The 16,254-nt window shown below is 37.6% G+C and overlaps 1 protein-coding gene across 3 annotated transcripts in view; it reads right to left on the reverse strand.

Annotated features, from left to right (window-relative positions):
- The window catches only part of LOC134660230 (translational regulator orb2), a 109,650-nt gene that overhangs the window by 17,666 nt on the left and 75,730 nt on the right, over positions 1-16,254 (reverse strand). Inside the window, exon 1 of one of the 3 annotated variants that reach the window (XM_063515971.1) lies at positions 1,497-1,679. The exons of the other annotated variants lie outside the window; for them this stretch is intronic. Coding sequence (XP_063372041.1) covers positions 1,497-1,566 — 70 coding nt within the window. The 5' untranslated portion in view covers positions 1,567-1,679. Of the gene's footprint in view, positions 1-1,496; positions 1,680-16,254 lie in introns of those variants that run through there. 3 annotated transcript variants of the gene reach the window in all.

Below are 16,254 nucleotides of genomic sequence, written 5' to 3' on the forward strand. Positions count from 1 at the left end.
TGGATCACTGGGGCCGAGTTTCGCTTAACTGACATAGTTTGGGCCGTTTTTGTGGAACCTATAAAGGTAATTATGGTTATATTGAGATTTATACGGCCTAATTGGATAAAACTGGCTTAGATAGGCACTAAGGTTTGAAACTTACGGTCTGACTTGCGGAACGCAGCTGTTTACTAATAAATAAAGTAATATAATGATTACTATTTTGTACAGTCACCATCAGATATATCGGAGCGGTCAAGGCGCTCACAAATATCTGAACACGCCTCTATTGTCAGGGCGTTAGAGTGAGTGTTCAGATATTGTGAACACCTTGTCCGCTCTGATATATCTGATGGCGACTGTACTATGTACTTAGTTGACGACTAGTTCCTGCTCTTACTTATGTTAAAGGTAGTTAAAAGTATTTTAAATTGATACCAATATTAATTAGCATAGGTAATTATAGGTAGTTAGAGCTAGGCTCAAATAAGTCTGATTAGTGAAAAAGGTGAGATTTTTCGATGGCAAATGTATGAGAATTGTAAGGGGAAAATTCAAAGGGCTGATGGGGTAATCGATTAATAAATAAAAAAGCGTCTAAAATAAACTGCCAGATAAGAGCTGGCGCCGAAATATGTATGAAAAAATTTACAGACAGGAAACGTGGCGTAAACGAAAATTGCTACTAAGTACCTAGTACATGTGAAAATAAGCTATACCAGGCGGTCTAGCATGAGTTGCGTTCTGGCGCGCGACTCTATTTCAAGTCGCGCAAGATGTAAGTAAGGAGTCGCGCGCGAGAACGCAACTCATGCTAGTCCGCCAGAAAGTTATACAACACCGTGTTACTTTTAACTACAAAATATACCTATAAATATACCTACACAAAACGAACCAGATTGTGTGCCGTGGCTACTGATGTGCCTGTGTTCCAAAATTGCGGAACTTTCCACATGGGAAAGTTTCAGAAACTTCTGACATTTTTGTATGGAGATTGAAAGTTGCCGAAATATAAAATTGAAATTTCTCACGTTAGTGAAGGCTAGAAATTTCCGAGAACTTTTTTGAAACTTTCCGCAATTGACACACCCGTGCCAACGTCAAACACACTACCTACGGGAAAATAAATTACTTACAAAATTGACAATCAACCTAGACATTTAATTAAAACTGTCAAAATTTTATTGGAAAATTTTTAATTTTATAAGTAAGAAAAATAAGTTCATTCGCAAAGCGTTTTTGTACATGATCATGTTCCAAAAGGATCCCTCACAAATTTACCTACCTACCTACAGTAAATATCAACGTACCTAACTAATATGAGTAGTTTTAAAATATATTTGAAATAAACGGTTAAAAAACTATATATTTTACACCTTAACCTCTCGAATGCCGAAACGCGGATCCACGATAGTAGGTATTGAATTCTAATTATTAATTAATTAGAATTCAATACTTACTGCGCGGATCCACGTTCCGGCATTCAAGAGGTTAAGTAAACAAAAATTACTCACTTTTTCTGTATGGAAATCTCGGTCCTCTAATAAATGGTGTGACCAATGCTGGGATAGTATGCAGCGACATAATATTCCAATTACACACACAAACTGTTCCTCTAATTCAATTTATCGCCGAATTTCCCTTTGGTTTTATTTTTATTTGAAAGAAACGAGTGTCTTCCACCGCGACCCCGAACGAATGAAAAAAAACGACGATCGTTCCTTATTCGAAAAATAATAAGAAAAAATAAACTGCCAGAGATAATAAAAATGTAAATGTTTTTTAAAGTAAAAACTTTAAAGTCGATTTCAAAAGTTTAGGGTTGTATTTTTTATTCGGTATGGGTAGGGTTGTAAAAAAGTTTTTTATTAACAGTTATATAATACTTTTTAATTTTAACTATAGTCTGTCAAGTCATTTCCGTCAGTAGAAAAAAGCGGGAAATTTAAAAAATGTAGGCGCGAAGGGTTATCGACTTATCGCGCCTTTTTCTACTGACAAAGTTGTTTAACAACCTATAGGTAATTAAAAATGATTTCGAATGAAAGTACCTTTACCTGTTCTTATTAAATTGTAAGAAGGAAAGGGATGATAATTTGATAAAAATACCTTATTAGTTTTTTTCAGGTGAGAGAGATGAGAGATATATGTGGGGTATCTCGTTTTGTTTGAGAACAGTGTCTCTTTCAGCAAGTCAGAAATAGGTATGTCGCTAAGTCCCTATAGTCTGGCATACACAATTTGTCAGTAAATAAGAACAACCACTCACCCCTTTCTTTTGGGTGCTAGTACTATAGAGTAAGACAAAGACAGTATGATTCTCTTTGTCTAAGATGTTTGAATTTTGAAATGAGTCAGTCCCTGGCCAAACTAAGTATAAAAAAAATATCTGTATTGTTTACATTTTGAATAAAAAAATACGATTTATAAAATATATATTACGGAAAATACCTAATAGGTATAAGTTACCTACTTGGGGCTGTTCATAAATAGATGAGGGTCAGTACCCCCCCCGCCCCCTAAAATCATCCAAAAATCATGCTTCGAATGACCCCATTTCCTCCTACGTCATGCTACCATCATCCGATGTCCAGACCCTTACCCCCTTACCTACTTTCTGTCATTAACTTATATTTCGTTAAATAATTTAGGTATAGCTGCATGGTCAACCAAATCTTGTCAGTAAAAAAAGGCGCGAAATTCAAATTTTCTATGGGACGATATCCCTTCGCGCCTACATTTTTCAAATTTGCCGCCTTTTTCTACTGTCAAGATCTGGTTGACCAAGTATATCTAAATTGTAAAGTGTACGTAATTCATTCAGTTGACCAATGTATAATGTAGGTATTATAAAATCGCTAAGAACGCAAAACTCGTTCAATGATCGGCATGTTCAGATATTTGTGAGCGCCCAGTCCGCTCGGATATATCTGACGGCCAGCAGCGCCAGCGCAATGCAAGCAGGCCAATGCCGTAGCGATGCGCCAAAAGTGATGCAATGTAGGTTATTGAGGCAATGTTTACCTACAGAGCTTGTGTAGACAATATAGCTGGTCAACCAAATCTTGTCAGTAAAAAAAGGCGCGATATTCAAATTTTCTATGAGACGATATCCCTTCGCGCCTACATTTTTCAAATTTGCCGCCTTTCTCTACTGTCAACATCTGGTTGACCAAGTATACTTTATACTGTAGTGAATTTAAAAAGTTTGAGAAACTATAGCCGGTCAAACAAGTTTGTCAGTAGAAAAAGGCGCGAAATTAAAATTTTCTATGGGACAATAACCCTACGCTACTTTGTCAGTCAGTAAGAACCAGGAAAACTATACTCATCCTTTTCTTTTGGGTGCTATTTAGTACTAGTGTAAGACAAAGATAATGATTATCTCTGTTTATATTTGAAATGAGACAGTCCTTTGACAAACTATAGCTGGTCAAGCAGATCTTGTCAGTAGAAAAAGGCGGCAAATTTGAAAAATGTATGCGCGAAGGGATATCGTCCCATAGAAAATTTTAATTTCGCGCCTTTTTTTACTGATAAGATTTGCTTGACCAGCTATATATATATATATATGTGTGTATGTATGCAGTATATCTACTATAAATCTTATAATACATTAATGTAATGTTTGTTGTCGTGTCCCCGATAACGTCAAAACTACTGAGCCGATTTTGGTGAATGACGTTTCAATTGATTTATTTAATGACGCGATAAGACATAGGTAATAAAATCATAAAGCGTAGGTAATATTTTACCCCAAATGGTAAAAAGAACGGGCCAAAATGATGGTTATTGAGGTCACAGTTGTCAGCTGTGGCCATTGGGTCCAACGAGCCATTTCCGGTCATAGCTGACCTAGAGTTGCGAGTAGTCAGTAGGGGCTATTGGTAGTGGACTCTCTGGTCCTATCAATAACAAAATAATTTACCTACCTACCTAATAGCCGACCGAAGCAGGAGGTCCCGGGTTCAAATCCCGGTCAGGGCATTTATTTAAAAATAAAAAATAAAAATGTATGTTTATCATGAATAATTTGTTTCGGGTCAGCAACGTGCATGTCCTCTGGAGTTGCAGGCGTCCATAGGCTACGGTGACTGCTTAGCTGAGGCGGGACTTGGTATATAAAATGCATAGGAAAATCTTCATTTTATTTCCCTTCCTACTTGACAACTCAATTATACTTACGTATATCAAGTTTGTTTATGGTTTTCACCCCCAAGTCATGATACACCCCCACACATTAACCAAATCTCTGTAAACCTAGCTTTTAAATAATTGAAATAAAAACCGGCCAAGTGCGAGTCGGACTCGCGCACGGAGGGTTCCGCACCATCAACAAAAAATAGAGCAAAACAAGCAAAAAAACGGTCACCCATCCAAGTACTGACCCCTCCCGACGTTGCTTAACTTCGGTCAAAAATCACGTTTGTTGTATGGGAGCCACACTTAAATCTTTATTTTATTCTGTTTTTAGTATTTGTTGTTATAGCGGCAACAGAAATACATCATCTGTGAAAATTTCAACTGTCTAGCTATCACGGTTCGTGAGATACAGCCTGGTGACAGACGGACGGACGGACGGACGGACGGACAGCGGAGTCTTAGTAATAGGGTCCCGTTTTTATCCTTTGGGTACGGAACCCTAAAAAGCTTAGGTAAGTACGCCATTTTCTTAAAGTGGGGATCTAAGTCTTGTTCAAGTTTATTCAATGCTTTGTTTAAATACACTCGCCATCAGATATATCGGAGCGGCCAAGGTGCTCAAAAATATCTGAAAATGCACTTTAGCGTCTTCATAATAGAGGCTTAGTTCAGATATTTGTGAATAACTCGGCAGCTCCGATATATCTAATGGCGACTGTACAAAATTATATGACAAGTTTTATTTGGCTTTCGCCATGTTGCGGATTTTCAGTGGTACCATAGAGAAATATAATAAGACAAGAGTGTTCACTCCATACATCAGTTCAGACTATTAATATCAGTGTCTACATCTAGCATCGAGTAGCGGAACTATCAGTACTGCTACTTGACAATAGATGTAGCACCGACCGGAAAGTCTTATCTCAACAGCATAAGACTTTCCGGTCGGTGCTACATCTATTGTCAAGTAGCAGTACTGATAGTTCCGCTACTCGATGCCAGATGCTAATAGTCTTTTTGGTACTAAAACTGATGTATGGAGTGAGCACTCTATGTATTTTTTACTCTATGGTGGTACCTACTAATATTTAACTGTACCCGTAGTGTAAATTTCATTCGATAGCGTGACGTGACGTATGCGTTTGCGTTAAGTGTCATCTTGTATGGGATTTTGAGTTTCCAAAACGACCCGCTTGGCGCGTTGTTTTAAATCCAAAAAATAGACAAGGCAAAGGCGAATCGTCAATTCGTCACGCTATGGAATTTACACTAGGGGCCCGATTCGGATTTTGAAATAGACATCTGTTAGATATCTTTTAGACATCGCCAAGATACGATAACGATATGTTTAAGATCTAACCTGTCAAATTTGGCAATTGCGTGATTCTGGAGATACTCTTGAACGATTTCCACAAGATATGGCTTAGAGATCCAATTCACATCTAATAGATATCTAACTCTATCTAACGTAAAAGTAACATAGGTTGCCCGAATTGCGCTGCAAAAGAGAACTAGTTGAAATCTAAACTATAACGTATCTAGAATGGATCTAGTACGTGTCGTCTCTTGTGAATATCTTGAAGTTCGAATACGGCAGTAGGGGTTGGTCCAAAGTTTATGTTAGTTTTTGTCAGTAATTTTTCATAGGAACGGCATCGTATGTGGGTCAGCGAGGAAATCAATACATTGACGCCCGGGGAACGAGCCCTTGCCGAGAAAGGTTTGATTACAAAGGGCAACGCGCAGGTGACACCTAGAGAATATACGAACAGCTCTACTACACCTTTACAAAAAATCTTATACCTTTAAACGAGGAATTCTTGTATATTTATTTATTTATTTATTTATATGTTTATATATTTTGAGGATCTCGGAAACGGCTCTAACCATTCCGATGAAATTAGCTATTGGGGGGGTTTTCGGTGGCGAAAAATCGATCTAGCTAGTCTAGGTCTTATCTCTGAGAAAACGCGCTTTTTTGAGTTTTAATTTGGTTTCCAAGCAAAGCTCGGTCTCTCAGATATTGTCCATTAAACAAAAGCATAGTTATTTAAAAATCTGTTTTTATATTATGAGGTCAGGAGGTCATTCCTACTTCCCTACTACCTATTATAAATGTGAACTCTGTCCGTCTGACTGTCTGTCGCCTCTTCGCGCTTAAACCGCTGAAACGATAAAGATAAAATTTGTTATGGAGATAGTTTGAGCGGGGAAAGAAGTAGAACATAGGACAACTGTCAATGATGAACTGTCAACTGTGAAAGATGATGATGAATGATGTTGCTAAAAACTTTTAGCAATCATCATCATCATCATAGTACCACGTAGACGAAGGTGTATGTGTAGAAGCTAATATAGTTGGTCAAACCAATATGTCAGTCAGTAAGAACCAATAAAACTATACTTATCCTTTTCCTTTGGGTGCTAGTACTAGTGTAAGACTAAGATAGTATGATTCTCTCTGTCTATGTTTGAAATGAGACAGTCCTTTGACAAACTATATAAATAATAATATCAAAGAAAAAATCTATAGCTGTTGCTTCATCGAAGGGACATTTTCATGGCGTCAGTTTTCTTACGTAAAAAAGTACTGCGAAGTCTTATAAACTTAAGTTTCTTTCGTGTGTTTTTTTACGTCAGTGTAATCTATATTTAGGTACAGATTTGTGATAAAAATACACCGTTTCAAAATTATAAATTAAACGAAACAACGCTAAATACTTTTGTTTGTAAGTAGCTAACTCTTAGTTAAGTAATTCTTTCTCTAGATGTAACAATGTCACAGGATCAAAAATAATTTGCGTTTATATGTGTGACGGCACGTCTGTACACGCGTCATTGTGTATGTGTGGGTAAGTCGCTTTAAAAATAAAAAACCGGCCAAGTGCGAGTCGGACTCGCGCACGGAGGGTTCCGCACCATCAACAAAAAATAGAGCAATACAAGCAAAAAACACAAGCAAAAAAACGGTCACCCATCCAAGTACTGACCCCGCCCGACGTTGCTTAACTTCGGTCAAAAATCACGTTTGTTGTATGGGAGCCCCACTTAAATCTTTATTTTATTCTGTTTTTAGTATTTGTTGTTATAGCGGCAACAGAAATACATCATCTGTGAAAATTTCAACTGTCTAGCTATCACGGTTCGTGAGATACAGCCTGGTGACAGACGGACGGACGGACGGACGGACGGACGGACGGACGGACGGACGGACGGACGGACGGACGGACGAACGGACGGACAGCGGAGTCTTAGTAATAGGGTCCCGTTTTTACCCTTTGGGTACGGAACCCTAAAAAGTACCTACTGCGAATGCGAAGTCTTATAAGTTATAAACAAAGTTTCTTTCGTGTATTTTTTTACGTCAGTGTAATCTATATTTAGGTACAGATTTGTGATAAAAATACACCGTTTCAAAATTATAAATTAAACGAAACAACGCTAAATACTTTTGTTTGTAAGTAGCTAACTCTTAGTTAAGTAATTCTTTCTCTAGATGTAACAATGTCACAGGATCAAAAATAATTTGCGTTTATATGTGTGACGGCACGTCTGTACACGCGTCATTGTGTATGTGTGGGTAAGTCGCTTTAAAAATAAAAAACCGGCCAAGTGCGAGTCGGACTCGCGCACGGAGGGTTCCGCACCATCAACAAAAAATAGAGCAAAACAAGCAAAAAACACAAGCAAAAAAACGGTCACCCATCCAAGTACTGACCCCGCCCGACGTTGCTTAACTTCGGTCAAAAATCACGTTTGTTGTATGGGAGCCCCACTTAAATCTTTATTTTATTCTGTTTTTAGTATTTGTTGTTATAGCGGCAACAGAAATACATCATCTGTGAAAATTTCAACTGTCTAGCTATCACGGTTCGTGAGATACAGCCTGGTGACAGACGGACGGACGGACGGACGGACGGACGGACGGACGGACGGACGGACGGACGGACGGACGAACGGACGGACAGCGGAGTCTTAGTAATAGGGTCCCGTTTTTACCCTTTGGGTACGGAACCCTAAAAAGTACCTACTGCGAATGCGAAGTCTTATAAGTTATAAACAAAGTTTCTTTCGTGTATTTTTTTACGTCAGTGTAATCTATATTTAGGTACAGATTTGTGATAAAAATACACCGTTTCAAAATTATAAATTAAACGAAACAACGCTAAATACTTTTGTTTGTAAGTAGCTAACTCTTAGTTAAGTAATTCTTTCTCTAGATGTAACAATGTCACAGGATCAAAAATAATTTGCGTTTATATGTGTGACGGCACGTCTGTACACGCGTCATTGTGTATGTGTGGGTAAGTCGCTTTAAAAATAAAAAACCGGCCAAGTGCGAGTCGGACTCGCGCAAGGAGGGTTCCGCACCATCAACAAAAAATAGAGCAAAACAAGCAAAAAAACGGTCACCCATCCAAGTACTGACCCCGCCCGACGTTGCTTAACTTCGGTCAAAAATCACGTTTGTTGTATGGGAGCCCCACTTAAATCTTTATTTTATTCTGTTTTTATTTAGTATTTGTTGTTATAGCGGCAACAGAAATACATCATCTGTAAAAATTTCAACTGTCTAGCTATCACGGTTCGTGAGATACAGCCTGGTGACAGACGGACGGACGGACGGACGGACGGACGGACGGACGGACGGACGGACGGACGGACGAACGGACGGACAGCGGAGTCTTAGTAATAGGGTCCCGTTTTTACCCTTTGGGTACGGAACCCTAAAAAGTACCTACTGCGAATGCGAAGTCTTATAAGTTATAAACAAAGTTTCTTTCGTGTATTTTTTTACGTCAGTGTAATCTATATTTAGGTACAGATTTGTGATAAAAATACACCGTTTCAAAATTATAAATTAAACGAAACAACGCTAAATACTTTTGTTTGTAAGTAGCTAACTCTTAGTTAAGTAATTCTTTCTCTAGATGTAACAATGTCACAGGATCAAAAATAATTTGCGTTTATATGTGTGACGGCACGTCTGTACACGCGTCATTGTGTATGTGTGGGTAAGTCGCTTTAAAAATAAAAAACCGGCCAAGTGCGAGTCGGACTCGCGCACGGAGGGTTCCGCACCATCAACAAAAAATAGAGCAAAACAAGCAAAAAACACAAGCAAAAAAACGGTCACCCATCCAAGTACTGACCCCGCCCGACGTTGCTTAACTTCGGTCAAAAATCACGTTTGTTGTATGGGAGCCCCACTTAAATCTTTATTTTATTCTGTTTTTAGTATTTGTTGTTATAGCGGCAACAGAAATATGTACATCATCTGTGAAAATTTCAACTGTCTAGCTAGCTATCACGGTTCGTGAGATACAGCCTGGTGACAGACGGACGGACGGACGGACGGACGGACAGCGGAGTCTTAGTAATAGGGTCCCGTTTTTACCCTTTGGGTACGGAACCCTAAAAAGTACCTACTGCGAATGCGAAGTCTTATAAGTTATAAACAAAGTTTCTTTCGTGTATTTTTTAAGTCAGTGTAATCTATATTTAGGTACAGATTTGTGATATAAACACACCGTTTAAAAATTATAAATTAAACGAAACAACGCTAAATACTTTTGTTTGTAAAGTAGCTAACTCTTAGTTAAGTAATTCTTTCTCTAGATGTAACAATGTAAAGTAAATGTAACTTTGATGTCAAAATAAAAATTCAAAATACAGTGGAATGGATGTCGTTTTATAGGCCTTGTGTTTTAACTACAGTTAAGTAACTACTTTTAAATAGAATTGAACTATTGAAGTTATACGGTCGGGCCTAGTGGGTAGTGAACCTGCCTGTAAAGCCATTGGTCCTGGGTTCGAGTCCCGGTAAGGGCATTTGTGTGATGAGCACAGATATTTGTTCCTGAGTCATGGGTGTTTTCTATGTATATACGTATGTATTTATCTATATAAGTATGTATATCGTCGCCTATAGCATCCATAGTACAAGCTTTGCTTAGTTTGGGGCTAGGTTGATCTGTGTAAGATGTCCCCTGATATTTATTTATTTATTTATACCTACAGCCTAAAAAGATTCTACTTGGCCGTGAGATAGTGTCACTACAAACAGCTTATATGGCAATAAATAACGAACATACGACCAATATAATGTCAGGGTGCCTAGCCAAGATGCCAATGCATCGTAACGAACGAAACCCTAATGTCTCTCTGTCGCACTAATATGGAAGAGTGATAGAGATTACCGTTTCGTTCGCTACGGTGCAAACGATTGGCATCTTGGCTAGGCCCTGAATACTAATTATTTGTTTATTTAGAATACTACGCAATCCTACGTCGTTTATTTGACGTAAATATTTTATTGTATTTGGAATACATTTCTTGCGACTTTAGGAATATGTACTTTTTTATATAATCGTCTATCTATACTTAGTTGCGTCTTCTTCTTTATTTACATCGGTGATGATTTTCAATGCGTGTTAAAAAGTACCTCCTACTCCTTTTGAGTAAAATAAATTAGGTATCTAGTAGTAAGTAGTACCTACTTACCTACCTACAGCCATAGAGAAAAAAATACATAGATTGCTCACTCCATACATCAATTTTAGTACCAAAAAGACTATTAGCATCTAGCATCGAGTAGCGGAACTAATATCAGTACTGCTACTTGACAATAGATGTAGAACCGACCGGAAACTCTTATGCTGTTGAGATTAGACTTTCCGGTCGGTGCTACATCTATTGTCAAGTAGCAGTACTGATAGTTATGCTACTCGATGCTAGAGGTAGACACTGAAATTAATAGTCTAATTGATGTATGGAGTGAGCACTCTTGTCTTATTATATTTCTCTATGCTACTACAGCCTACCTACCACTGAAAAACCCGGAACATGGCGGTCAAATAGAATTTTCTCAGGCTTTAGAATGCTATTTGTGAGTTTTGTGACAGTACAGTCAAAGAATTTAATTTCCGACCCATTTCGTACCTTGTCACAGTGACAATCAATATGAAAGTCGCTAGAGACCTCATACTATATGTCAGTGTGACAAAGTACAAAAGTATAGTGTTTATGACTAAGGTGCGTTCCCAATGCAGGTAATCCATTTTGTGATGCTCCTATTCTTAGATAAGCCTGTTTGCACACGCCTAACCTTGTTACTGCATACACTCGCCAGATATATCTGAGCGGCAAAGGTGTTCATAAATATCTGAACATGCACTAACGAATGAAAAGTCAGAATTGCTCAATTTGCTATTTTACTAGATTTTGTTATAAAATTCAACATCTCTACCTGCTCAAGTGAAAGACCTATATGGGCAGCAATAGTGTTTAGACACGCTAGTTTACCTAGGAACCAGGCTAGAACCTAACGCGACACTGTAACGGGCATTTTCAATGATAACTTTATATAACGATTCATATTTGTCCGCTACTTTGTTACCTAATATAGGCGGGGGAAGAAAAAATTTTGCTTGCATTAATTCGTACAGTCTCGAAAGCTTTTCCTAATCAATATTTAGGGTTTACAGATGCCCACGATACGATTATCTCGAGTACCGTAATTGAGCTCTTCATGAAATTAATGACCCTAGGGTCAATATCTAGAACACTATACAGACTAAGTCATACAGTCGGGATAATGTATCAATTATATGTCTTAAGTTAGTTCATGATTAATAACAAAGAAATCCCGAGAGTTTCCTGTGAGCTGTGTACAGTAAGCTCAATCTATAGTTATTTTTTAAATAATCGATATAAATGTAACTTAAAAATTCCTACACAATTCGAAAATTTGATGATTAGGTCATAATATTAATCTCAATTGATATGGAAATTTGCACCACTCGGATACCGTGAGATCTATTTATTATGATTTTTTATTTTTTATTTTATGCTTAAAAAATATTCTTATTCATCCTACACTCGAAAATTTTATATTTCTACAATTATCTGTTTATTTAACACGTGTTATCAAAAAAATATTGGAATAATAACAAGTGCTTTGCGAGAAATCAAAATAAATAACAAATAACTTGAGACCAATACTTTTAAAATTGCTACGCTTAAAATAGCTACGTTCAAAAAGCCTAATGACAATACTTTGAAAGTCAATATCAAAAAAAAAAGTCACCTTTCTCACTTGTTTGACCCTGACATATCCCATCCATACAAGTGTCAAGAGTGACGTTCCTTCAAAAACGTCACTTTTGTCACTTGTTTGACACTGCCATAGCCCATCCATACATGTCAAAAGTGACGTTTCTTCAAAAACGTCACTTTTGTCACTTGTTTGACACTGACATAGCCCATCCATACAAGTGTCGAGAGTGACGTTTCTAAAAAACGTCACTTTTGTGACTTGTTTGACACTGCCATAGCCCATCCATACATGTCAAAAGTGACGTTTCTTCAAAAACGTCACTTTTGTCACTTGTTTGACACTGACATAGCCCATCCATACAAGTGTCAAGAGTAACGTTTCTAAAAAAAGAAGACATTCAAAGGTGTATGTGAAGTCCCCAATCCGCACTGGGCTAGCGTGGGAACTACCGTACGAAACTGATAATTTTATTTAATATCACGATTTTTGGTCGTTCATGAACTATCAAAAGTGACGTTTCTTCAAACAAAAACGTCACTTTTGACACTTGTACGGATGGGATATGTCAGTGTCAAATAAGTAACTAAAGTGACGTTTCTTCAAAAACGTTACTTTTGACATGTATGGATGGGCTATGTCAGTGTCAAACAAGTGACAAAAGTGACGTTTTTGAAGAAACGTCACTCTTGACACTTGTATGGATGGGATATGTCAGGGTCAAACAAGTGAAAATGTGACGTTTTTTTAAAAAACGTCACTTTTGTCACTTGTTTGACACCGACAATCCCATCCATACAAGTGTATTAGTGACGTTTCTTAAAAAACTTTCAGCTTTCTCACTTGTTTGACCCTGACATATCCCATCCATACAAGTGTCAAGAGTGACGTTTCTTAAAAAAACGTCACATTTTCACTTGTTTGACCCTGACATATCCCATCCATACAAGTGTCAAGAGTGACGTTTCTTCAAAAACGTCACTTTTGTCACTTGTTTGACACTGACATAGCCCATCCATACATGTCAAAAGTAACGTTTTTGAAGAAACGTCACTTTAGTTACTTATTTGACACTGACATATCCCATCCGTACAAGTGTCAAAAGTGACGTTTTTGTTTGAAGAAACGTCACTTTTGATAGTTCATGAACGACCAAAAATCGTGATATTAAATAAAATTATCAGTTTCGTACGGTAGTTCCCACGCTAGCCCAGTGCGGATTGGGGACTTCACATACACCTTTGAATGTCTTCGCGGTACACTAGACTTTTTAAACTTAGGTTAGCTAAACGTGGGACACATGTCGTTAGAAATTTCGCAATTTATACATTTTAAACTTAGGTCAGTTGAGATACGTCAAATGTTAGTTATAGAAACGATATGGATCGGATATATCAGTGTCAACAAGTGTCAAAAGTGACGATTCTTAAAAAAAACGTCACTTTTGCCACTTGTTTGACACTGACATAGCCCATCCATACATGTCAAAAGTGACGTTTCTTTAAATAGAAAAGTCACTTTTGTCACTTGTGTGACACTGACATATCCCATCCATACATGTCAAAAGTGACGTTTCTTTAAAAAAAAGTCACTTTTGTCACTTGTTTGACACCGACATATCCCATCCATACAAGTGTCAAAAGTGACGTTTCTTAAAAACAAACGTCACTTTTCTCACTTGTTTGACCCTGACATATCCCATCCATACAAGTGTCAAGAGTGACGTTTCTTCAAAAACGTCACTTTTGTCACTTGTTTGACACTGACATAGCCCATCCATACATGTCAAAAGTGACGTTTCTTTAAATAAAAAAGTCACTTTTGTCACTTGTTTGACACTGACATATCCCATCCATACATGTCAAAAGTGACGTTTCTTTAAAAAAAAGTCACTTTTGTCACTTGTTTGACACCGACATATCCCATCCATACAAGTGTCAAAAGTGACGTTTCTTAAAAACAAACGTCACTTTTCTCACTTGTTTGACACTGACATATCCCATCCATACAAGTGTCAAGAGTGACGTTTCTTCAAAAACGCCACTTTTGTCACTTGTTTGACACTGACATAGCCCATCCATACTTGTCAAAAGTGACGTTTCTTTAAAAAAAGTCACTTTTGTCACTTGTTTGACACTGACATATCCCATCCATACAAGTGTCAAGAGTGACGTTTCTTAAAAACACGTCACCTTTCTCACTTGTTTGACCCTGACATATCCCATCCATACAAGTGTCAAGTGACGTTTCTAAAAAAAACGTCACTTTAGTCACTTGTTTGACACTGACATATCCCATCCATACAAGTGTCAAAAGTGACGTTTTTATTTGAAGAAACGTCACTTTTGACAGTTCATGAACGACCAAAAATCGTGATGTTAAATACAATTATCAGTTTCGTACGGTAGTCCCCACGCTAGCCCAATGCGGTTGGGGACTTCACATACACCTTTGTATTTCTTCGCGGTACGGTAGACTTTTTAAACTTAGGTAAGCTAAACGTGGGACACATGTCGTTACAAGTTTCGCAATTTATACATTTTAAACTTAGGTCAACTGGACGTAGGAAAAAAGGTCGTTAGTATTTTCGTGTGACAAAAGTGACGTTTTTTATGAAACGCCACTATTGACACTTGTATGGATGGGATATATCAGTGTCAACAAGTGTCAAAAGTGACGATTCTTAAAAAAAAACGTCACTTTTGTCACTTGTTTGACACTGACATAGCCCATCCATACATGTCAAAAGTGACGTTTCTTTAAATAAAAAAGTCACTTTTGTCACTTGTTTGACACTGACATATCCCATCCTTACATGTCAAAAGTGACGTTTCTTTAAAAAAAGTCACTTTTGTCACTTGTTTGACACCGACATATCCCATCCATACAAGTGACGTTTCTTAAAAACAAACGTCACTTTTCTTACTTGTTTGACCCTGACATATCCCATCCATACAAGTGTCAAGAGTGACGTTTCTTCAAAAACGTCACTTTTGTCACTTGTTTGACACTGACATAGCCCATCCATACATGTCAAAAGTGACGTTTCTTTAAATAAAAAAGTCACTTTTGTCACTTGTTTGACACTGACATATCCCATCCATACAAGTGTCAAAAGTGACGTTTCTTAAAAACAAACGTCACTTTTCTCACTTGTTTGACCCTGACATATCCCATCCATACAAGTGTCAAGAGTGACGTTTCTTCAAAAACGTCACTTTTGTCACTTGTTTGACACTGACATAGCCCACCATACATGTCAAAAGTGACGTTTCTTTAAATAAAAAAGTCACTTTTGTCACTTGTTTGACACTGACATATCCCATCCATACATGTCAAAAGTGACGTTTCTTTAAAAAAAAGTCACTTTTGTCACTTGTTTGACACCGACATATCCCATCCATACAAGTGTCAAAAGTGACGTTTCTTAAAAACAAACGTCACTTTTCTCACTTGTTTGACACTGACATATCCCATCCATACAAGTGTCAAGAGTGACGTTTCTTCAAAAACGCCACTTTTGTCACTTGTTTGACACTGACATAGCCCATCCATACTTGTCAAAAGTGACGTTTCTTTAAAAAAAGTCACTTTTGTCACTTGTTTGACACTGACATATCCCATCCATACAAGTGTCAAGAGTGACGTTTCTTAAAAACACGTCACCTTTCTCACTTGTTTGACCCTGACATATCCCATCCATACAAGTGTCAAGTGACGTTTCTAAAAAAAAACGTCACTTTAGTCACTTGTTTGACACTGACATATCCCATCCATACAAGTGTCAAAAGTGACGTTTTTATTTGAAGAAACGTCACTTTTGACAGTTCATGAAGGACCAAAAATCGTGATGTTAAATAAAATTATCAGTTTCGTACGGCAGTCCCCACGCTAGCCCAATGCGGATTAGGGACTTCACATACACCTTTGAATTTCTTCGCGGTACGGTAGACTTTTTAAACTTAGGTCAGCTAAACGTGGGACACATGTCGTTACAAGTTTCGCAATTTATACATTTTAAACTTAGGTCAACTGGACGTAGGAAAAAAGGTCGTTAGTATTTTCGTGCACTA

Source organism: Cydia amplana, chromosome 26 (genome assembly GCF_948474715.1).
Source record: "Cydia amplana chromosome 26, ilCydAmpl1.1, whole genome shotgun sequence".
NCBI lineage: Eukaryota > Metazoa > Arthropoda > Insecta > Lepidoptera > Tortricidae > Cydia > Cydia amplana.